The sequence below is a fragment of the Simochromis diagramma genome, unplaced genomic scaffold, assembly GCF_900408965.1.
Source record: "Simochromis diagramma unplaced genomic scaffold, fSimDia1.1 OVJJ01000424.1, whole genome shotgun sequence".
NCBI lineage: Eukaryota > Metazoa > Chordata > Actinopteri > Cichliformes > Cichlidae > Simochromis > Simochromis diagramma.
The window spans coordinates 145,009-168,941 of record NW_024387119.1 but is presented as its reverse complement, the minus strand read 5'-3'; the positions used below and the strand labels follow the sequence as shown (position 1 = coordinate 168,941).

The window sequence follows — 23,933 nt, the reverse complement described above, 5'->3', positions numbered from 1 at the left end:
AACAGTAATGTTTAATGTTCTTCGTTATTAAACATTTACACATAAATAAGTGACATAATATTCTGTACTTAAAGTTTACTCTTCGGCTGCCCCTCATCCGCCTTTTCTTTTTTTTCGGCAAAATTATCCGCACCCACCGCCATGCTATGCATTCTGGGATATGTTGGGCCACGAAGTCTACACCGCCACATCCTTGAAATTCAGGGTGCATTTCAGGGCCGCATTTCAAGTAGCCTTCGAATTGGGACAGCCTTCGTCACGTCGATGTGACGTAATCGGCCTTAAAATGTGGCCTTTAAGGCTGCAGACCCTGAATTGGGATACAGCCATGGAAACATGTGCTGATAGTAAATGTTCCTCCTTTTGTATCAGTCATTGATCCCCCTGTTTCTCAGGTTTTAATGGTCCAGTAGAAGAATTATTATGTATCAATTATGTATGAATTTAAAAAAAACTGGAGGTCATCAAGGTTGTTGACTTTAAGACATGCTGGTAGTTTAACTCTTATCTTTTGTCATAGATTAATAAAGCTGGGTTTCATCTGCAACCCAGCTGTTGATGAGGTCCGCCCCGAGTTCCTGAAGGCTCTGGACGTTGTAGGGCTGTCCTGGTTGACACGCCTCTGCAATGTTGCGTGGAGATCAGGGCAGTACCTGTGGACTGGCAGACCGGGGTGGTGGTCCCCATCTTTAAGAAGGGGGACCGGAGGGTGTGTTCCAACTACAGGGGGATCACACTCCTCAGCCTCCCTGGGAAAGTCTATGCCAGGGTGCTGGAAAGGAGAGTTCGTCCGCTAGTCGAACCTCGGATACAGGAGGAACAATGCAGTCTGCATGTGTTTTGTGGACTTGGAGAAGGCATTCGACCGTGTCCCTCGGGGTGTCCTGTGGGAGGTGTTGTGGGAGTATGGGGTGTCTGCCCCATTGTTACGGGCCATTCGATCCTTATACAACCATTGTAAGAGCTTGGTTCGCATTGCCGGCAATAAGTCGGACTCGTTCCCGGTGGGTGATGGGCTCCGCCAGGGCTGCCCTTTGTCTCCGGTTCTGTTCATAATTTTTATGGACAGGATTTCTAGGCGCAGCCAAGTGGCGGAGGGCTTTCGCTTTGGTGGCCTCAGAATCTCATCTCTGATTTTTGCGGATGATGTGGTTCTGTTGGCTTCATCGGGTGAGGGCCTCCAGCTCGCACTGGAACGGTTCGCAGCCGAGTATGAAGCAGCGGGAATGAGGATCAGCACCTCCAAATCTGAGGCCATGGTTCTCAGCCGGAAAAGGGTGGAGTGCCTACTCCGGGTCGGAGATGAGTTCCTGCCCCAAATGGAAGAGTTCAAGTATCTCGGGGTCTTGTTCGCGAGTGATGGGAGAAGGCAGCCGGAGATCGACAGACGGATTGGGGCTGCAGCTTCAGTAATGCAGACGCTGCACCAGTCTGTCGTGGTGAAGAGGGACCTGAGTGAAGCGAAGCTCTCAATTTACCGGTCGATCTACGTCCCTACCCTCACCTATGGCCACAAGCTGTGGGTAGTGACCGAAAGAAGGAGATCGCGGATACAAGCGGCAGAAATGAGCTTCCTCAGAAGGGTGGCTGGCCTCTCCCTTAGAGATAGGGTGAGAAGTTCGGCCATCCGGGAGGGGCTCAGAGTAGAGCAACTGCTGCTCCGCATCGAAAGGAGCCAGCTGAGGTGGCTCGGGCATCTGATAAGGATGTCTCCTGGGCGCCTCCTGGGTGAGGTGGAACGGGAACGGGCATGTCCCAACGGGAGGAGGCCCCGGGGCAGACCCAGGACACACTGGAGAGATTATATCTCTCGGCTGGCCTGGGAACGCCTTGGTGTTCCCCCGGATAAGCTGGAGGAGGTGGCTGGGGAGAGGGAGGTCTGGGCCTCTTTGCTTAGGCTGCTGCCCGCGCGACCCGGCCTCGGATAAAGCGGATGAAGATGGATGGATGGGTTTCATCTGCATATCAGTGAAAATGTTTACATTGTTTTCTTATATTACAAGAGAAAGATTTATAATTTGAATAGAACTGGTCCCAGTACAGAACCTTTTGGAACTCCATGACTAACGTTTGTAACTGAGGAAGAATCCTCATGAATCTATGAGATGGATATGACAGAAACCACAGCAGCAGCATAATTACTTTATGTCTGTGAAGGTTCTCAGTCATCCAGGTCATCGTAGTCAAAGGAGCTTGCATAGAAAAGCGTCTGGACTTCTTTAAGTTACTTGAAGACGTTTCACCTCTCATCCGAGAAGCTTCTTCTTTTGTCCCTCTGTGGGGGGTCACTCCCACTAGGTTTATATCTGGGACTCTCCACCATTTGACCTTAGAACTGAAGAAGCTTCTCGGATGAGAGGTGAAACGTCTTCAAGTAACTTAAAGAAGTCCAGATGCTTTTCTTTGCAAGCTCCTTTGACCATAATTACTTTACTGTCAATGTTTTCTGGTGTATCAAATGCAGCACTGAGGCGCAGTACAGAGGTAGGTTTACTGTAAGGAGGCCATCAGATGATTATTAAAAAATGTTACTACAGCTCATGTTGTGCTTTGTTGTCCTCTCAGTCCCCTGGGTGGAGGTGGATTCAGGGGTGGAGTCTGTCCAGCTGATCACCGAAACCACAGTTTATCTGCCTAAAGATGCTAAAGTGGAGTGGAAGGATGCAAACAACAGGAAGGTCCACATGTATGAGAAGAGCTCTGACCAGCCTGAAGAACAGGACGATAAATACAACGGTCTAACGAAGATGAAGAGAAACTTACTGGAACCTGGAGACCTCAGTCTGACCCTGAAATACCCCACAGACGGAGACAACTCCACCTACACCTGCACTGCCTACAGCAGGGAGAGAAACATCCTGATGAAGAAACAAGTGGAGCTGAAAGTCAGAGGTCAGTGCTGTAGATACAGGTCAAATGTCAGAGGTCAGTGTTGTGGATACAGCTGACATACTCATGATGGTGGTTCAGTCTCAGTGGCTCCATCCAATAATGTTACAGTGTTAGCATGTCTGATGTTTGTGGCTGTTTTGGTTTTTATTTGATTTCCAGCCAAAACATTTGGGTTTGGGTGGAAAAGTGTTCCAGCTCTAATGTACAGCTGTCATATTAGAAATAGAAGCAGCTCTGATTTTAGTGCTCAAAGAAATCTATGAAGTGATGAATTCACACATGAACAGTTTTCTGCAGCGTTCCTCTCGGCCTTATTTGCAGCTCCACTCTTGTTTTTGCTCTAATAATTATTTCTCTCCATGAGCTGTTTCTCTGCCTGAAGGAGGCGCCACTCCATCGCTTCATTTAGTGCAGAACAAGAGTCACATGATGCTGCTCTGAACACCAATCACACTTTGTACAGCTCATGTTGTGTTTGTTGTCCTTTCAGTGTGTCAGGTGGAGGAAGGGGCGGAGTCTGTGCCTTGTCCTCGCCTGAATGGCCACGGTGCTGTTACGCGATACTACAGCTCCGACTCAAAGGATGACCTGCACGTTAGATACCTGGACGGAGAAGACAGCGGTATTGTCGTCGTTGGAATAAATCGACCAAAAGCTAAAAATGCCATAAACAAAAATCTTGTGAAAATGATGTTTGAAGCTGTGGAGGACATCAAGAAGAATAAAACAGTGCGCAGTGTAATTTTATGTAGTTTGGTTCCTGGTATATTTTGTGCAGGTGCAGATCTGAAGGAGAGGGCCAAGATGCACCAGAGCGAAGTGGGACCATTTGTATCCAAAGCACGAGCCCTTATTACAGAGCTAGGAAACCTGCCAGTACCAACAATTGCTGCAATTGATGGTGCTGCCTTAGGAGGAGGCTTGGAAATGGCCCTTGCTTGTGACATCAGAATTTCCTCCAATACTGCCAAAATGGGACTAGTTGAGACTAAACTTGCAATTATTCCTGGAGCAGGTGGTACACAACGTCTCCCTAGGGTGATTGGCGTCTCTCTTGCCAAGGAGCTCATCTTTGCTGCACGAGTGGTTGATGGAACACAGGCGCAACAAATGGGTCTTGTCAGTCATTCTGTGGAGCAGAATAACAGTGGAGATGCTGCCTACTTGAGGGCTCTGGAGCTTGCACGGGAGATTAACCCCCAGGGCCCAATTGCAATAAGGATGGCAAAGTTGGCAATTAACCAGGGGATAGAGGTGGGTTTATCTACAGGTCTGGCAATAGAAGAGGCTTGTTATTCCCAGGTGATACCAACCAAAGACCGTTTGGAAGGCTTGTCTGCTTTCAAGGAGAAGAGGCAGCCTCAGTACAAAGGGGAATGAAGTCATCGTTCCAGAATCGATCAGTTCTGCCTTCAGCTCTGCTACTGTTCCACTGCTTCCAACATAAATTATGGGTCAGACTAAACTCGTCAACACATTAGCCCTTAAATCACAGTTGACAGCTGGACCTTAGGGGTCGTTGTGGCTGGTGTTTCAGGCTAAAGCACTTTCTGACTTTGTTAATTCTATTCACGTTTATTTATATAGTGACAATTTATGACAGCAGTCACCACAAGGCGCTTTAAATTGTAAAGTAAAGAATTTACAACTAATCACATTAAGATTTGGAGAAACAAAGCAAACTAACCCAGCTAAGTTAAATGTGTCCTGCTGTGTTCATGTCTGCATAAAACAGTTTTTGATTCCCTTTACCAAAGTGAAGTGAATGGAGATGGTTTGATTTCTTACTTTTGGGGCCTCAATGTGCTAGTAACATAAAACTCCTTCAGATTAACTGGTTAGAAATCATTAATTGTTATTTTCCTACAAGTCAGTTTTTGGTGCCAAATTAATTTGAATAAAAACTTATCTCAACTCTATAATTTACCAAAAACAGATCTGAGCGACTTGATTACTGGTCAGAGCTTGACACTTTTCCCCATAGCAAATAGCAAACATAAGCTAAACTATTTTGTTTACATGTCATCTTTACTTGCTGCCAAATTTTGTTGCTTACTTAAGACAACATCATATTAAAGTGGTTTTTTGTTTTTTTAATATAAACATTCTTGAAAAATTTGAGGGGTGTTTAAAGCTTACATCGCCTGAAACGATCTGAAATCGGCTTGTCTTCCTTTACAGCAACTTTGTTCCGATTGGCTATCCCTTGAACAGCACAACAGTGTGTTGTACTTCTCTGTTGACGGCCAGAGCCACACCTGAGATAACGATATTAAGGATATCAGTTCTGACATCATACAAGGCTAAGAGTGTCATGGTCTGTGTGCCAGACCGTGGGGGGGATGTGAGGAATGAGGACCCAAAGTGCAGGACTTTATGATGAAGGCAGTGCGTTTATTTACAGTGGTGTAATGATCCAAACAACAATAAATCCCCAGTGCGATCCCAACTCCCGTTCCGTGTCTTCTTCTTCTCCGTGTCTGCACTCCCGTGAAACTTGTGCTCGCTGCTCTCCCGTTCCCGCACTACTGCTGGAAAACCACAAAGGCTGCCCATGGAAGACCTCCGGCTCGCTGAGGTCTTCCATGGGCAGCACGGGCTGCAGGTGGCAGAAGAGATGGCAGAGTGGTGGCTGCAGGCAGATGAGACGATGGTGTCACACCAACAACAACCTCCAGGAATCCAGAGCTAGCTGGGGACTCCAGTTCAGTCCCAGGGAAGCCCTGGAGTGAGGAAATGTCTCATGTCTGTCAGGCTTAGATAAACTAAGCTCAGACACAGGGTTCTGCAACCCATCAGCAGCCATGAGCAGTTTCTGGACTCCCAAGTTCTTTAACATGAACAACCTCAGGAGTGTTTACCTTCAGTCTCTTCTTCTCAGTCAGTACTTCCTTTCCCGCCTTATCTCATCCATCTTAACCCTCTCCACCTCTGCAAGCCTCTTATTCTCTGCTTCTACACTTATCCCTTCTTCCTCCACTCTTTTCTGCCTTTTTTCCTCCTTCATTTTAATAGTCACAGGATGGGAATTAGCAACATTAGCAGAGCCCAGTTCACTCACCGCAGCATCTGGACTGCTGGAGTTGGAAGCAGGGTGGAGGCTGCCATAGGTGGAGCTGATGGCTGGACTTCCTTAGTGTTTGTTGTCTCTCCGTCTTCAGTTAACAAACAAAAAGACGGAGTGGGTAAAGACAAATGCCCGGTATGCCCGATGGCCAGTCCAGCTATGCACATGGAAATGAGCAGTTTAGCTCAAATCTGGCAGGTTTCCATCTTCTGATTTTATCCTGATGTCCATGAACGTGAACACTGTCCCTGTCAAATAAATCCAGATACAAAGATCAGATCTACTGAGCATCATCAGCGTGTCAGCTGCTAACTGCATCTTCAAATAAATAAATGTGTCTGATCAGCGATGATAAGAGGAGAGACGCTGAGCGAGTGAAACTTTAAAAACTGACTGAAAAAATTCTTCTTGGCTTTATTTTTCCTTCCAGACTTAAAAAACTTCCATTTAATGATTTTGGAGAAATATGAGACATTTGAAGACCTTCGTTTATTTGAATCTCAGAGTTTTTAACGAGCCACAGCAGCCCTGAATAAACACTTGAATTACTGTCTGAGCTGCTGCAGTTTCCTTCTGCGTCCACTGGGTGTCAGTAAAGCTGCAGGTGTCTCACCTGTGAGTCCACCTGTGGGGGAACAGTCCAGCTGCTGGTTCTGCCTCCAGCTGAGGAAACACTTCATTCCTTTTATTGCTGATCTCTCTTTCTGAATCCACCTGAACTCGTCTGATCCTGGAAACCTTTCACTTTCCTTCCTTGCTGTCTCCGTCTGTCTCTCACTTTCACATTGGTTGGTTCCTCTCTGAATCTCCTCTTATCTGTGAACATTCATGAGGAAAAAGCAGAATCAGTTCAGGCTTCGCTCTCACAGGATTTTAATGTTTGTGCTCAGAGTCTTTTCAATGAGCTCCGACCTTTCCCTGGAATCATCTCCAGAAGGAGCTGAAAGGATCCGTGTTACACAACGTGGCCACTTTAAGTCCATTAAAAAGATCCAGGAAATAGTCAGAGCCCAAAAACCGTCGGGGGAAGTGAACGGTGTGTTTTCTTTGATGACGTCTCTAAAATGAGAGCTTTGTACAGACAGGAGAAAGAAAATGTGCCAGTTTATTAAACACGTCTCATTTCAACTTCCCGATGAAAGAGTCGCTTTGAAGCCAAAACCTGAATCCAAGACCGAGGAGTGTTTTTGTTTCTGCAAAGTTCTTCCACAAACTCAGGTTTTCAAACAGCTGTGACAGCTGCCCCTGTGGGTCAGTAAGTCTTTGAGCTTCTTTATCATAATATCAGCAGCCTTAAAAATAAAGACGGACTGATGTGGACGATTATCAGTAATCAATGAGACCGATCACTGATATCTGGAGCTGACGTAGATTTAGAAACAAATCAAATCCAGCAATGAAAATGTATTTTTTATTTGTGGCAGAAACGGTTGGTTTCAAACATCTGATGATGTTTAAGAGTTCATGCTGCTGTGACACATCTGTACTCACAGCCAGCTGCAGGGCTCAGGCCTGCTTAGCCTCTAATCTGCTGGCAGAGAGCTAATAATCTACTAATAATCTCACTCATACGTTACAGGATGGCTGACAGTGAACATCACAGCAGTTGTGTTACTGAGGTATAACAGGGCAGCACTAACCATGAATGTGCATCAGACCAACTCACCAGAGGAGTTTGTGTGATCACAAATAACTCCTGGACACAGCTTCAAAGTGACTCCTCACTCTGACAGCACATTACACTCATCAGTTTCGCTCACACACATGTTTATAAACTCATCATAACTACTTTGAAACCAAGTTCCAGCACACTGAGGAAAATCCACAACTGCAGTGTGTGGCTGCCACGCCCACATCAGCATCACCGTGGCGTGTTCACTGACCACTAAACAGTAGGAAATGTCACTCATCAATGAGAGCTGGGTCACGCTGACATCATGGTTGTGTTCTGTGTCCGTATGAGTTTGAATCTGCTTCAGTGAGGAGAACATCACAGTCCACGCTTCCTTCAAACAGTCCACAGACCCGTCAGGTCTGAGCGTCGGGGACATTTCACGCTTTTTGAAATCAGCTCTCAGGATTACAGCAGCTCATGGATGTTTTGGTGCCGAAACCTCGGTGGGGAGGAGGAGAGGACATTTGCGGCTGGCTTCTTGCTTGGAGGTGCCAAGGGGACAAAGACCAGCAGCTATCTGAGTGACGCCAGGCGAAATAAGAAAGGTGAGTAGTGCCACCTGTTGTTTTATCCAAAGGCGCTATATTGGAAGTTAAAACTAAATTTAATTAATATTCACTCAGTATAGACTTCTGGTTTTTGTCCATAGTGATTGTTGATTAAGTGTCTTGCTGTTTATTCTGGGAGTGAACTGTTGAGTTAAGAGGTTATGTTATGTGTTTAAGTCAATACGGTTTAAAAGGTTTAAAGGTTTAAATGTGGGGTGGTTGGATGCCAGCCAACCACCCGGTAGTGTAGGGTATTTGATTTAATCGATTAAGCAGAGACGCGGTCTCGGGTCTCAGGTAATTAAACTGGAGGGCAGGGTACCCACAGTGAGGCTTTTAAAATAAGTAAACTTGATTAGGACTGGGGCGTGGCCCCTAGGAATGCAGTTCTGTTCAGCGTTTTGGCAGACGCCACATGCAACGGACGCGTTGTTATGTTTAAGCTCGGTTGGCCTACCGGGGGAACTTTGGGACGCCCTTAATGGCCAGGCATTCTAGGAGTGATTGTCTTATACTGCATTAATTGGCAGATAGGGTCGCGGACCGGCTGTAACCTTTTAACGTCGGGGACTGGGACCTTTAAGTAAAGCCAAAAGCGTGAGTTGGGATAGTGCAAAGCCTTTCACGCAGCTGGTGGAGATCCTTGTTTTTACCGGGCGGGAAGCAGTTGTAAATTTCTAAGAACTTAGGAATCTGGTCGTTTTCAAGGCGGCGTACTTGAAACGTTTAATTGATCAGAAAGGCGCGGCCTGGGCTATAGAGGCTTTTAAATTAGTCAAAAAGTTTAGGTACACCAGCAGAGAAATAGAGAAAAGAGGCTGGTCTGGCATGTGGTGTTTTTCTTACGTTTATACGGGCCCGTGTGTAAATAGAATGTAGATTACCCGTGTGTCAATAAAGTGTAAATTGCATTATATAGACTGTATAAAGCTGTGTGATTCCAGAGCCAGTGCAGGAAAACTCTTTTCTTTTCTCTCAAGCCGCGGGCACGCGCTTCTCTGTGAGGAGAAGGAAAAGGTGGGGGCCGAGCCGAGCGCTCAGGCTGTGTGTGTGTGTATTTCTTCTTAGGAGAAGGAGGGGCTGTGTGTGTGTGGCCGCTGTGTTTCCTCTCCCTATTTCTCCATTTCTACGCTTTTTAGTTTCGTTTGGGTTAAGGTGAATCTGTGTTTCAGAAGTGTGATTAAAAGATTTCAGTATATTAAATAAATTAAACCTTGCAATCTTGTGAGAGTGTGTTCTCTAAAGTTAGCATGGTTTGATAGGATCTAATGTGTAATGATCTCTCGTGTATAACTCCTGTAAAATAGGAGGACACTGCTAAGGATATTGGTGAAAATTGAGTACTTTGTGTGATTGCTGGGAGATTTTCTAGTTGGGTTACATTTCCTTCTCGGCCTGGAGAGAGGCAGAAATTTGTGCTTTATTTTGATGTTGCTTATATAAAGTCTTTTAAAGAGTGGTTGATTCTCTCGCTATAGGGAGAGAAACAGCGTGCATGGTAGATTGAGTGGATTAGTTTTGTGTGTAAAACTTTGTAGTGGTTAAGGAGTGAATGTGTGATTGAATTTTCGCTGGCTTTGCGTGCTTAAAACTGTTGCAGAAGTTTGTGAGGTTTCTCTTGTAAAGGAGGATTAGAGTGTGTGTGTGTGTGTTTGTGGGCGGGTCTTTCCCCGGCTGGAGCTGCTTAGCGGAAGTTGAGCTTGACCAGCTGGTGGGATTCTGACTGCCGAAAGGGAAGTGTACTAAGGCCACCCCAAGAGGAGGAGCCTAGGAGCGGCCATTTTGGTAAGGTAAGTGAGGTCGAAAAACAAAATGGCTGAAGAGGAAAAGGCGACCCCTGCTGGGGGAAAGAGATACAAGCCTCTGAAGGAGCAAATACAGCAATTGAAGAAGGCAATTAAGATTACTGAAGACGGGTCTTCAAAGGAAATTGCCCGTCAATGCCAAGATTTGGAAAAAGAAGTGAAGGAATTATGTGACAATCAACAGAAGACGTTGGAGGACAGAATTCCTCTACATTCCATCTTTAAACTGGAAGGTGAGAAATGTGAGAAGAGGATTAAAGAGCTTGATGAGGAACCCTTGGGACGTCTTCAGGGGAGAAAATTAAAGGCCGAAAAGAAACGCATGATTGAAAAACAAAATAAGTATTGCAAGCTTATGATTGTTTCTCAAGGCGTTTCTCACTGGATGCAAGAGGAAGTGAAAGACACCAAACCAGTCTCATCAAAGGAAGCGGAGGCTGGGGGGACATTATATCCCAGCCTGAAGGAATTCCTGACTGCCCCACCTCCTCCTTACATCTGTCCAGTGGTGACTTTGGAGGGAGGCACCCTCTGGGGGCCGGGAGGAAAAACAGGAACTGTTAAAGGAGGACTTCTGGACGTACAGGAGAATCCTGCACCATCGACATCTGCTCGGGGCACAGAGGAGGCGGACACGAGAGTGGGCCCGTCTCAATCAGCAGCTGGATCACAGGTAGGTCAGCCCCACCCAGCTGCTGGGACATCACAAGGAAGTACTACATGGGGGGTGATCTTGATCCCTCCCTCTATTTTTAGCCCAGATGGAGCTGCAGGAGAAGCTCAACCTGTGGCTTCCACAAGTACCAGTCAGGTGACACCACAACAGCCCACCCAGGGAAATTCATCCCAGGAGGTCTGGACCTCAGAGGAGGATTCACCTTCACTGCAGTACCAGAAGGGGCCATCAAAGGTGAGTCAAAAATCCAGTCAGAAGCCGACGGTTGACAACAGTGTGAAAGAACAGTGGCAGGGCCACGTCGTTGGGAAAGTATCGGACAACCGGGACGCTGTGATAAAGTTGGAACGGATGTTGAAAAAACTGGAGGAGGAAGGCGTGGCATCACCACAAAGCGTAGCACAAACGCTGGATGCATTGGAAAAGGACTTGGCGGCCTCTGCAAGTAAAGCGCGAAAGTCTAGAGAAGTGTCGAACCTGGAATGGGGAGGACTCGCCCCAAACTTTCAGGGACCCCCAGCAAGGACGACGCTTCGTTCTGGGAGGGTTCTGGATGAAGCAAGGGATAAAAGACCGTCAATTTTTGAAAGGAATCGAAAGCAGAATGTTGCATTGCAAACCGGAGAAGGGCAGGGTGACACAGAGGAGGAATTGCCCCTCACAATGCCTTTACTGACGGGTTCACGGGGCGAACCAGTCTACCACCCGTATAATATCAGAGATCTTGAGGCTCTGGTGAAGCAGCTGCCCCCGATTACAGAGGGAGGAGCGGCTTGGTTGAGAAGACTAGGAAGTCTTACAGAAGGAGAAGAATTGGCCCTGGGAGATTTTCGTGCTATCGGTGGGAGGACCTTCAGAGGAGGAGGCCTCGCAGATGTGGAAGAGATAGCAAGAACTGTATGCCAACCAAACGATGTCCCCTACGCAAGGGTGCGAAATGCTCTCTCTGACGCAGTGCGTGAGAAGTATCCAACCCATAATACTGGCACTATCCCTAGGATTGCTTGGAGCCCAGAACATTCCCCTAGAGAATTTATAGAACATGCCAAAGAACAGTGGATTCTCCAAACTGGAGAGCATCCTGGGCAGGATGGAGAACCGAGGGCGTGGTTCCGATGTGCGGTGTTAGCAGGTCTGCCAGAACGAGTGAGAGCAGATCTACAGAAGAATCCAGACTTTGCGGTGGCGGATTCAGCAAAATGGGAGAGGCATATAATACATCGACTTGAGCTGGAAAGAGACGAGGTGAACAAGAAAAAACAGGAGCTGGAGGAGGCGCAAGGGCAGTTAGTAAAATTGAAATTGGCTGAGGCAAGAGAAAAAGTAACTGAAAAGAGAAAGGAAAACAAAGATGGAGCTAAAAAGATGCTGGTGGCACAGCTACAGGGCGACCCAGGGCCAGATTGGCCAGATTTGGATCTGGTTCTGTACCCTGATGACCGGTGGGCTGCCAATGGATCAAGGCCAGGAAGACCCGCAGGGAATTGGGGGGTTACTAGGCCGTGGAGGGGGCGTGGTGGATCTCAAAGGGGAGGTGGACCAAGGGGTCGTGGTCTGGGGGGACCTATGCTGGACCCAAATGTATGCAGGAGGTGTGGAGGACGAGGACATTGGGCTCGTAATTGTCCTACGCCATGGCTATCAGAGACAAGTTATCAACCACCACCCCAGGCACAAAGAACTCCGCGAGGCAGGACAGTCCAGACAAGGGGGCATCAAGCTCCAAACCCAGGCATGGCGCCGGTGGCTCAGTATCCTCTGGCCTATTGGGGCGGAGAGGAGGAGCTGTACTGACGGGACCCGCAGAGATCCGGCGGCAGGGATATGGCGGAACCTCTGTTGCCGATGACTGTGGAAGGTACTGAAATGACCTTTCTTGTAGATACTGGAGCGACTTATTCAACACTGAGACACAAACCAAGCAGTGCCACGTTTTCCAATCACGTGGTCAGTGTTGTGGGGTTCTCTGGGGTTCCGATGACGCTGCCAACAACCAATCCAGCCCTGACGGTGCTGGGAAAACAGACATTGAAGCACAGTTATGTGGTGTCTCCCCATGTGCCTGTGAACTTGATGGGCAGGGATCTGCTCATTAAACTGGGGGCCACTATCATGTGTTCAGCTGATGGACTAACTGTGACACTTCCGGGAGGAAAAGAATTCCTTTGCCTGGGGACTTCTTCAAAGAACCAGTATTTGCTGCAGGACTGTGAACAATCTACAGCGGATATATACTGGGGTCGTGTGGTGGAAGAAGGCATTCTGAGACAGTATCAGTTGTGGAAACCTTGGATTATGGCCTTGGCGGTCTATTCTCCCCCCCGGGATCCATACCATGTCACCCTCTATTATGATAGGAACGATGATGAAATTTATAGGGACCTGTTCCAGTCTGACCTTGAAGGTCAGACCTGGAATGTGTGTTCTCAGAACATCTATGTTAGTCCTGAAGGCGTCGCTGCAGCAGTAAATTTAACCGAAGAACAACGGCCTTGGTTCAAAATGGGACCTGATTCAGTGCCCCACATTACATTGGCGGTCCATGAGGGTCATCGGGCGAAGGAGCTGGGAACAATGGTCAGGAGAACCCTCGAGGAACCTGGCTGGCAAGCTACTCAGATTCCAGATGTTTGGTACTCGCCAAAATGCAAAATTTACCGTATCACTTGTCAATCAGAGGACACTGTGATTTTGGAGCATGAACAAATCTCAAGAATCCATGGAAGAGAAAGAATAGACCATGTGGATGCAGTTGCCGCACTTGCGACTCTTCCTGACACCTTGTGGTCATCAGGGCCTACGGATGTGGGCCTGGCAACTTGTTCGCCTGTTTTGTTCCAGCTGAAGTCGCAAATGCCAATTTGGAAACCGCAGTATAGGCAAAAAAGGGAAGCTGAGGAGGGAATTGCAGAAACAATTGAAGGGCTATTGAAAGTAGGGGTGCTTGAGCCCTCTCATTCCTACTGGAACACTCCTATTTTGCCAGTAGAGAAGCACGGGACAGGAAAGTACAGAATGGCACATGACTTAAGAGCCATCAATGCCATTTTACGTACTGACACGGTGCCAGTCCCAAATCCATACACAGCACTGACGGCATTAACACCAGACCAGAAGTGGTTTACATGTATTGATCTAGCGAATGCGTTTTTCTGTCTCCCGCTACATGAGTCTCTGAGGGACGTTTTTTCATTCACATATAGGGGGCAACAATACAGATACACATGGTTCCCACAAGGCTTTGCACTCTCCCCTGGCATTTTCAACCAAGTGTTGAAAGAAGCTCTAACGCCATGCCACCTACCGGAGGGGTGTTCACTGGTGCAATATGTTGATGATTTGCTCATTGCGGCTCCGTCGGCGTCGGCATGTACGGCAGCCTCACTCACCATACTGAAGAGACTCGCGGAGTGCGGGTTCAAAGTCAGTAAAGAAAAGTTGCAGTTGGTCCGATCAGAAGTAACATTTCTGGGCCGAGTCATTGCTCACAAATCAGTGGGTTTGCTAAAAACCCATCGTGATCAGATTTTGACACATCCAAAACCGCGTACGGTTAAGGAGTTGCTCTCATTCATAGGGTTGACAGGATACAGCCGTCACTTCATTCCAAATTATGCAGGAAAACCAGCCCTTTTGAGGGATTTGGTGAAAACGGTAGGTGTCCGAAACTTAAAGGCTGAGCTGCCATGGACATCGGCCACTGAGTTGGCGTTTATCGCATTGAAACAGGACTTGTCAAGGTCGGCTGATCTTGCCATTCCTAATTATGATGAACCCTTCTATCTTGATGTTTCAGAAACACACGGGATAGTTAATGGGGTGTTGTTTCAGAAAAAAGGAGGAGGGAGAGATGTACTGATGTACGTCAGCATCAGACTGAATCCATTAGAGTCAAGGCATCCGGGATGCACTCAGCATGCCATTGGGGTGTCAAAGATTATACAAAAGACAGCACATGTAGTCAGGGACCATCCGTTGAAGGTGCTGACCACTCATGGTGTGGTGGCATATGTTAACTCACAAGCCTTCACCATGACACCACTTACACAGCAGAGAGTCTGTAAAGTTTTAGAGGCTCCCAACTTGACCTTCACACATGAAGGGATTAACATGGCAGATTTAATGGGAGGAGCAGGAGAACCCCACGATTGCACAAAGAGAGCTGAAGTTGAAGAGAAGATAAGAGAAGACTTGAAAGCAGAACCTCTGACAGGAGCTGAAGATTGGTTCACAGATGGATGCTGCTACAGAGATGAGGAAGGATTGAAAGCAGGCTACGCGGTAGTTTGCAGAAGAGAGGCCGAATTTGAAGTGAAGGAGGCTGGAAGACTTGAAGGGCAGCAGTCAGCCCAAAGAGCAGAAGTAATTGCTCTAAGTCGAGCACTAAGACTTGCAAAAGGAAAAAGAGTCAACATTTACACGGACTCAGCTTATGCCTTTGGAGCAGCTCATGTGGAACTGGCCCAATGGAGGAGAGCAGGATTCAGGACAGCTGAGAATGCACCAATCTGCCACAAAAAGGAAATGGAGGAACTTGAGCAGGCTTTGGGAGATCCAGAGGAGGTGAGTATCATAAAGTGTAAAGGTCACTCCTCGGGGACAGGCATGGTGGCCAGAGGAAATCAGGAAGCCGATCGAGCAGCGAAAGAGGCAGCAGGCTACAAAGCACTACGACAGATGGTGCAAATAACCGTGGAAGAAGAACAAGGAGTTAACATGTTAGAGGAAGCCAGGAAGGCTCAAGAGGAGGCGGCCCCAGAAGAGAAGGGGATCTGGAAGAGTCGAGGAGCCTGGGAGGAAGGAGGTCTCTGGCGAGGACCTGACGGACGACCAGTGTTGACGGCCAAACTGGCAAAACAGAAGATTGCCGAAGCGCATGGGCTTGGTCATGTAGGTGTGGCCCAGATGGGAAGACATCTGTGCCATTGGTGGCATCCCTTTTTGAGGGATATGATTAAGGAAAAAGCCAGGACGTGTCTGATCTGTGGGAGGCACAATCCAAAGCCAGTAATTAAACCGGAGGCAGGTAAGTTCCCCATTCCAGAAAGACCAGGGGAAGAGATTGTCATTGATTTTACTGACATGATCGATGTGGGACCAGGAGGAGTTCGATATCTACTGGTAAGTGTGGATGCTTTGACAGGATGGCCTGAAGCATGGCCAACAAAGAGGGAGGATGCAAAAAGTGTGATTAAGTGTTTAATCAATCATTACATCCCCCGGCATGGTTTTCCTAAGAGAATTAGGTCAGACAATGGGACTCATTTCAAAAATAAAGATTTGGCAGAGGTAGAGCAGAAGCTGGGATTGCAACATAGATTTGGCACTGTATATCACCCCCAGTCGCAGGGAAAGGTAGAAAGAATGAACCTAAACCTTGGGTTGTGTCCTTGGGCAAGACACTTCACCCGTTGCCTACTGGTGGTGGTCAGAGGGCCCGGTGGCGCCAGTGTTCGGCAGCCTCGCCTCTGTCAGTGCGCCCCAGGGTGGCTGTGGCTACAATGTAGCTTGCCATCACCAGTGTGTGAATGTGTGTGTGAATGGGTGGATGACTGGATATGTAAAGCGCTTTGGGGTCCTTAGGGACTAGTAAAGCGCTATATAAATACAGGCCATTTACCATAATTGCCCGTACCACCAGTGCAGTCCGTTTGAAGGGAAAAGGAGAGACCTGGTTTCATTGGTCTCAGTGTGCAGTCGCGGACAAGAGCTTGCTGGAGCTAAGCTCCACCCCAACAAACACAGGGGGGAACATAGAGGCAGAATAATCCTCTCCCCCTGTGCCACGATCCTCCCCAGTAGTCTAACCTGGGGTAAGGTGAAGAACGAAGAGGAGCGACACACGCCAAGCAGTAATTGATTCCAGGCTCCTAATAGGCTAGGGCTCTAGTCTGAAAATTTGATAGTTCAAAGGAATCGTAATAGTTTTGTATGTTAACCACGTATTTTTATACTCAGAAGTTTATACTCTCATTCTTATAACCTTATATTTTTATCACAAAGTTTAGAGTAAAAGTAAAAAGAGCCTGGGAACTCTGACCATGAAGTTGTGGGAAAATTGGAAATTAACGGGGGTGTTGGCATTGATAAGTGTTATAATATGTTTTTTTATTTTTTGGCAGACAGGTGAATTGCCCAGACGCCGAGGTCGATCCACACGCTTCGAGCGGGCGGTTGGTTCAGGTGGGAACGATGAATGTCTCAAAGCCAGTGGCGGTGTGGAGCTTGGGTATGTTAATGGCTCTACGACGGCGTTCACATTCGACTTGTGTGAGGTAATTAAATGTTCAGGAGACGGTAGCAGGTGGAAAAGCTATGCGGTGTGGGTTTGTTATCACCCGATGGTGGGCTTCCGAAAGTCGGTGTGGGGCCCAGACGGAGAAGGAGGCGTTTACACTTATGTAACGGATCAGTGGTGTTCTTGGGAGGATGTAGTGGCGTGGACAGGAGTAGGATGGCAGCCAACAGTGCCAAAGGCCCTTGAAGGGATAGCCATTCAGAGAGATTTTTCTGTTGCAAATAACCCTGTCACTCTTTCCCTAGGACCATGGAGCGAGCTCCCGGAATCAGGGTTTGACGGAGGTGCATTTTATCTAGTCATAGGGGTAGATAAAACAGGGACAGATCCCTATGGGTTAATTCGGGTGAACTTATTCAATCCCAGTTCTAAATCGATTGGGGATGATTCGGTAATGAATCACACAGAGCAAGTGGATTCCTTAGAGACAGTTACTTACAAGGTCTCGGAGGAAAAATGGTTTGTTGCCACTGATTACACTAGATTAAAACCTCAAGAGTTAATAGAGCGCGCCACAGGTTTCGGTGATAGGAATCTTTGGTTAGTTTGGGTGGCTCAGAATGCTAAAGAGCAGGAAGTGGTTGATTGTGTTGCTTGTGCTACCGCTAGACCTCGTTTGTTTACTGAACCCGCTCCTCTGTATCCAGAGGATAAGTGGGGTTATGATTGTATGCTGAGATTAACTAGAGAGGCAGCGAACACAGGTAACTGCACTACTTTGTCAGGTTTATATCCGCCAATTGATAAACGTACAATACCAGGCTCATTCACACCTAAAAGAGACAATTATACATGTTTTGAGTTCTCTACAGATAGAGTGAGATATACGGTAGGGAGGATTGATCCAAGCTGGTGTCAGAGGACGATTCCAGGCAGAACTACCAATAATGTAAGTGACCCAAACACAATTATAGGCACCTGGGCCAGGGGTGGGCTATATTATTATTGTGGGCAATACACTCTTTTGGTACAGGTTCCCTTGGGGAGTGTAGGAACATGTGCTTTGGTGCGCTTAGGTGCACCGTTGATGCTTATGGGGAGTAGACAAGGGACAGTTTTACAGCGGGGCACGAATGCGTCGACGACAGCCAGACAAAGAAGAAGCACAGGAGGGATGCACAGGTATGATCCAAGATGGGACTCGCCCACCTGGATTGACTCAATAGGAGTTCCCAGGGGAGTTCCAGATGAGTATAAGTTAGTTAATCAAATAGCGGCCGGCTTTGAAAGTGTGTTTTTGTGGGTAACTCCAAATAAAAATGTTGATCGCATTAACTATGTCCATTATAATGTGTTAAGACTCTCTAATCTCACTAGGGACACAGTGGAAGGCCTTGCGGAGCAATTAGGTCCGACGTCGCTAATGGGAGTCCAAAATCGAATGGCGCTGGACATGCTGTTAGCTGAGAAGGGGGGCGTATGCGCGATGTTCGGAGATTTATGTTGTACCTTCATTCCCAACAACACTGCCCCCGATGGGACGGTTACCAGGGCACTTGAGAGTCTAAAAACGTTATCTAAAACTATGCATGAGCAATCTGGCGTGGACACGGGGCTGGGAGACTGGATCACTTCGACTTTTGGGCAATGGCGTGGAGTGTTTATGTCTGCCATGTTTTCTCTTGTAGTTTTTCTAGGCATATTGATGATCGGATGTTGTCTCATTCCTCTGGTAAGGCGGTTATTGGTAAGACTGGTGAGCAGGGCCCTAGACTCTGGTTCAGCTGCTTCAGCTGGTCCGGGGTATATGATGCCTTTGAGAGAGGCCGCCTGGACGGAGGAGTGACACAATATTGGGTAAAGGCTGGCCGATGGCCAAAGAGGAGGAGTGTGGAAAAGAGATATTTTATTTTGTATTCTTATGATGACAGTTTATAATCATAACCACCATTGATTAATCATTTATCATTGTTGAATCTGATGACAGCATAATCTCTGAAGTATATCTATGTTAATCTGAGTGAATATTGGTGTATGCTCATCATCATCTTCTAACCAGTCTTAAATGGGCTGCACAGCATTGTATCACCATCTGAACAGGAGAATCCTGTTGGGCCTTGAACGTCTACATTCAGTTCTGCACGTAGTCAGACCCAAAACTAACATGCACAAGGCCTTATGTAAGACGCACGTTCACATACACACTTATTAATAAGAAGAGGTCGTGTTAGGACATCCTCTCTTCTAAGGACACACAGCCTCACAAAATACACATAAGAACACACGTGTTTTTCTCTAAAAGTCTTATCCTGATGTCTATATAAGGTAATCTTGTTCAGTGTGGAGAGTTGATATCATTTCCAGTAAGATCTAACTGTGTGACGTCATCAGGATAATATAAATGGAAGAGGGGGCCTCCGCCCGAAGAAGATTGTTGTTTGCTTTGTTTGCTGTATGTTTTGTCTTCCCATGCTTCTTTTGGAAGTATGTAATAAAGATCACTATTTTGACACCTTGACCTGGATGCAGCCTGCGTTTCTTCTCTGATCCAAACCGAACAAACCACGACAGATGTCATCAGTTTCCTGTTCTGGTGAGTTCTGTTGTGAAATCAGTTTTACCTCGGTTCTTTTTATTCCTCGAGCATCCAGAGATGGGACCGGACTCAGTAGTCATTTTCACAAAACCTTTATTCATCTTTATTCATCTTCATTTAAGCATGCACTTCTAGAAGGGAAGACGAGGCCGGTGTCCCTCTCCAAAATCTTCACCCCTTTGTTAGTTACAGCCAGCTTTATAGAAGCGACCCCATCATAAAACCCCCCACGGTGTGCTGCAAACTCTGTCTGTGTCTATGTGCACGAGCACATGAATGCCTACATGTGACAGAAATCCTGCTGCCACCATTCATTTCCTCCATGCATGGTAAGGAGCTTTCTTGTCTTTTTTTTTTTTTTTTTTTTTTTTTTTTTTTAAGTGACATCAGAAACAGCAGCATGTGACATCACGTGATGGCGGAGCTTCAGTTCATCCTTTGTCAACTTTTTTTTTTTTAATAGGACAGGGGGAAAGAATGAAAGAAAGAGGGGGAGAGAAAGAAAGAAAACCAAAGGGGAGAAGAGACGGTGAGAAGGGGGGGAAGAGAGAAAAAAAAACAAACAAACAAAAAAAAAACTCCTGGGTCACCTGTATGGAGAAAAAAAACAAACAAACAGAGGAGACAGCAAACAACAAAGAGCAACATAATAATAGAAAAAAAAAAGCACCATCACAATAAACTAGCTAGCCATAGATATCAATAGTTACTAAATAATAAACGATATTGTGCAGCACGCAAGATAGACAGCGCACAGTGTGCTTTGAGGCAGCAGCCAAGAAAGCTTTAGTCCGCGTCTGTGAATACCCATGTGTACACCTGTGTGCATACCTGTGTGGATCAGCATGCTTGCATTCCAAAGGTTTCTCCATGTAATGATCTGTTAGGGAGTGTGGGGAGCCACAGCACTGTCCTCTATGGTATCAAGCAGGTATGGAGGAGATCAAAACTCCAGACATCCAGAGGCCCCCAGAACACAAGAGACCAAGGAAGACCCACAGAGGGGCAGCTGCGCCACTGTCCCAGTAAGAGCTAAGGAGAGTCCCAGATGAGGGTTCACTCAGCAGCCGCGGAGCAGAAGCCAGGGGGAGTTGCAGTGATGCGCCCGTGGACTCCGCCGGCAGCCAGCTGTGCCTGAGTGACCGAGCCCCAGGCCGAGAGGCCGGGGGCACCCCACCTCCGAAATGGCCCGAGCGAGCCCCAATAAGCGGCCGCCAAGGAGTGAGCCGGTGTGTACCCGGACGCCCACCCCCAGATACAAAGAACCACCAACGCACCGACACCTGAGGGAGTCCGCCACCGGCAGGGGAAGTGGTGGTGGGCGGAGATAGGCCTCCAAACCTTAGAAGGCCCGAGATGTCCCCAGAGAGGTGGCGTCTGATACCCAACCTGACATATAAATACAAACATACAGGCACACACAGACACAAACATCCATTCCCACCCTCATGCTCTCATGTGCACTTCACACTCAACCGACGTGGAGACAAATATAAAGAGACACTGTATACGCGATCACACTCCCCAAGCGTACTCTACAAACCGGGTCTAGGTACCCCTGCCCCAAGCTTTCTTGTCTTTATGTCAGTGGCTTCTATCTCCTCCTTTGGCCAGCCTATTACCCCAGCAGGGTACCTGATCACGGGCAGGGCGTACGTCTTGATGGCCCGGATCTGGTTCTTACCATTCAGCTGACTCCTCAGGACTTGCCTGACCCTCTGCAGGTACTTGGTGGTTGCAGCTTTTCTAGCGGCCTCTTCATTGTTCCCATTCGCCTGTGGGATTCCCAGGTACTTGTAACTGTCCTCTATGTCTGCAATGTTGCCTTCTGGTAGTTCAATCCCCTCAGTTCTGACTACCTTCAGAATCAGAATCAGAATCAGAAAGGGTTTTATTGCCAAATGTTGAGCAGGTTTACAACATTAGGGAATTGCTGCGGTGCTTCAGTTGGCAGGTTGAATTTCTTCAGCTGCCTCAGGAAGTACATCCTCTGCTGGGCTTTCTTAATGACGGAAGTGATGGTGGGCTCCCACTTCAGGTCCTGGGTGATGGTGGTACCCAGGAAGCGGAACGAGTCCACAGAGGTGATGGGGGTGTCAGTCAGGATGATGGGGGGGAGTGGAGCTGTGTGCTTCCTGAAGTCCACAATAATCTCCACTGTCTTTTGGGCATTCAGCACCAGGTTGTTGTGGCTGCACCAGGACACCAGACGTTCAACCTCCCTCCTGTAGGCAGACTCATCCCCATCCGAGATGAGTCCAATCTCTCTTACTCAAAATAAGTATTTGGTCACCTCAAACATGGAAAATCTCTGGCTCTCACAGACCTGTAACGTCATCTGTAAGACTATGCAGAACAGCAGTGTGGACAGAGCATCTCCTTGGTAGATCCCGCACTTTATGGTGACTTGTGCTATGGGCTTGGAGTTGGCCTCTAGTGTTGTACGCCACATCCCCATTGAGTTCCTGATGAAGGCTCTTAGGGTCCCATTGATCTTGTACAATTCTAGGCACTCCAGTATCCAGCTGTGGGGCATTGAGTCATAGGCCTTCTTGTAATCAATCCAGGCAGTGCACAGGTTGGTCAGTCTGGTCTTGCAGTCTCGGCTGACTGTTCTGTCTACCAGTAGCTGGTGTTTTGCGCCTCTGGTATTCTTGCCAATTCCTTTCTGTGTCCCGCTCATGTATTGACCCATGTGCCTGTTCATCTTAGCCGATATGATGCCTGACAGGTTATTGGTTGGTAGTTGGAGGGGACCGGTCCCTTCTTGGGGTCCTTGGGGATCAGGACCATCCGACCTTCGGTTAGCCATTCCGGGTGTCTCTCGTTAACTAGCAGCTGGTTCATTTGTGCTGCCAGGCGCTGGTGCTGTCCAACTCTTCATACTGGAGACCCTTTCTTGGATATCTGCCACTGTGTGGTTACTGGACCCTGTTCAGGGAGGTCGCTGTGGTCTGCCCTCAGATCCACTAGCCACTGAGCATTGCCGTTATGGGTTGCGTCCTTCTCCCATATGCTCTTCCAGTATTGCTCTGTCTCCAGCCTTGGTGGTGCTGTTCTCTCATTATTATTGTTCCCTTGCCACTGAGAGTGCACCTTTGCTGGTTCTGTGGAGAACAGCTGGTTTATTCTCCTGCCTTCTATCTCTCTGGTGTACCTCCTCAAGTGGCTGGCCAAGGCTGTGAGTCTTTGCTTGGCAGTTTCCAAGGCCTCAGGTATGGACAGCTTGCTGTATTTCTTATGCACCTTCTTTGTCGCACCTTTCTGCAACTCCATTAGTTGGCTAACCTCCCTCCGTGCTACTTTGATCTTGCCCTCAAGCCTCCTTCTCCATGGAGAATTTATTCTAATTGTATTCAGCTTGAACCAGAAGAAAAAGAAGGACAATAAAACTATGTTTCTATTTCCTGTTGCTACATTGTAGAGGGCGACTTTGCCTCTAAACAGGAACATGTGTACAGCCCTGCATCAGCAGCTTCATTCTTATACAGACCTTTCTACTCTGTGTGTTAAACTGAGCTCTATGTTTGCTACATAGCAGTCAATGAATCCAGTTTTTACACCACAGTTAAGTTAATGTAGTTAAATCTGTGTATTTGTAACTCAAACATTCAGTGTTTTAAACAGAAACCTGACTTTGACATATTTAAGTTGGTATGAACACAGTCAGAGCTGCTGCTGCTTTTATTGTTCTGTTGCTTTTTCAAAGCTTTCTGTGCAAATCAATAGAAATATTTATTGTTGCATCTTAAAGCTGCCAGCACAGCAGCAGCATGAGGAGAAGAGTGTTTGCTCAGGAAATACACGGGTCCCTGAAGAGTTCAAACAGGAAATATTCCTGCATTAAATCTGCAGTTCAATCATCAGCAGATTACTGTCAGTGTCATCTGTCACCAGGCAGGTTTTAACAGGCATGTAAGCCACATATTATTAGAACACCCTTTTATATTTGGATGATAAACACGTTTAGTTGTGTTTGGTCTTTAACTTGTGCTCAGTTTCCACAATGAATTCATGATGGAAATCTCTAATAAACTATCAAAATAGACACTATTTCCCCCCCAACACTCTCTGTTGGTGGCTGGTGCCCCCATCCTCTGGTGAGTTGGTGGTTCTTGGTGCTCGGGTGTGTTCTGGCTAATGGCTGCTTGGTGGGGCCTGGCCCCCTGGCTCTGTCAGGCCCCTGCTTGGGGGTGAGGAGGTCTTTGGGTCTTGGATCTCTGGGCCTGTGGCGCGCTTGGTTTTGTTGTGTGTGTGTGTTTGATTGTTTTTGTTTTTTTGTTTTTCTTAGGGCAGGTTTGGAGCAGATCCTCAGTGTTTTTTTTTCTCCCTCTCCCTTTTTTCTCCCTCTCCTTCTGTAAACTTCCTCACTAATTTCTTTCTTTTTCTTTTCTGTTCTGATTCTAATATCTCAAAATACAAACTCCTAATAAACT

At 47.2% G+C, this 23,933-nt stretch overlaps 1 protein-coding gene and 2 long non-coding RNA genes across 3 annotated transcripts in view; 2 read left to right on the top strand and 1 right to left on the bottom strand.

Moving 5' to 3' along the window:
• The window catches only part of LOC120743296, a 21,904-nt gene extending 7,073 nt beyond the window's left edge, over nucleotides 1-14,831 (bottom strand). Inside the window, exon 1 of the long non-coding RNA XR_005698145.1 lies at nucleotides 14,818-14,831. This is a non-coding gene — a long non-coding RNA (uncharacterized LOC120743296). The remainder of the gene's footprint in view (nucleotides 1-14,817) is intronic.
• On the top strand, nucleotides 3,418-4,577 carry LOC120743293 (methylglutaconyl-CoA hydratase, mitochondrial-like). The gene has a single exon (XM_040046876.1). The coding sequence runs from the start codon at nucleotides 3,580-3,582 to the stop codon at nucleotides 4,270-4,272; it is 693 nt and encodes a 230-aa protein (XP_039902810.1). The 5' UTR covers nucleotides 3,418-3,579; the 3' UTR covers nucleotides 4,273-4,577.
• On the top strand, nucleotides 9,814-23,933 carry LOC120743299. Its single transcript, XR_005698148.1, has 3 exons — nucleotides 9,814-9,836; nucleotides 16,463-16,464; nucleotides 23,789-23,933. It is a non-coding gene; the product is annotated as an uncharacterized LOC120743299 (long non-coding RNA).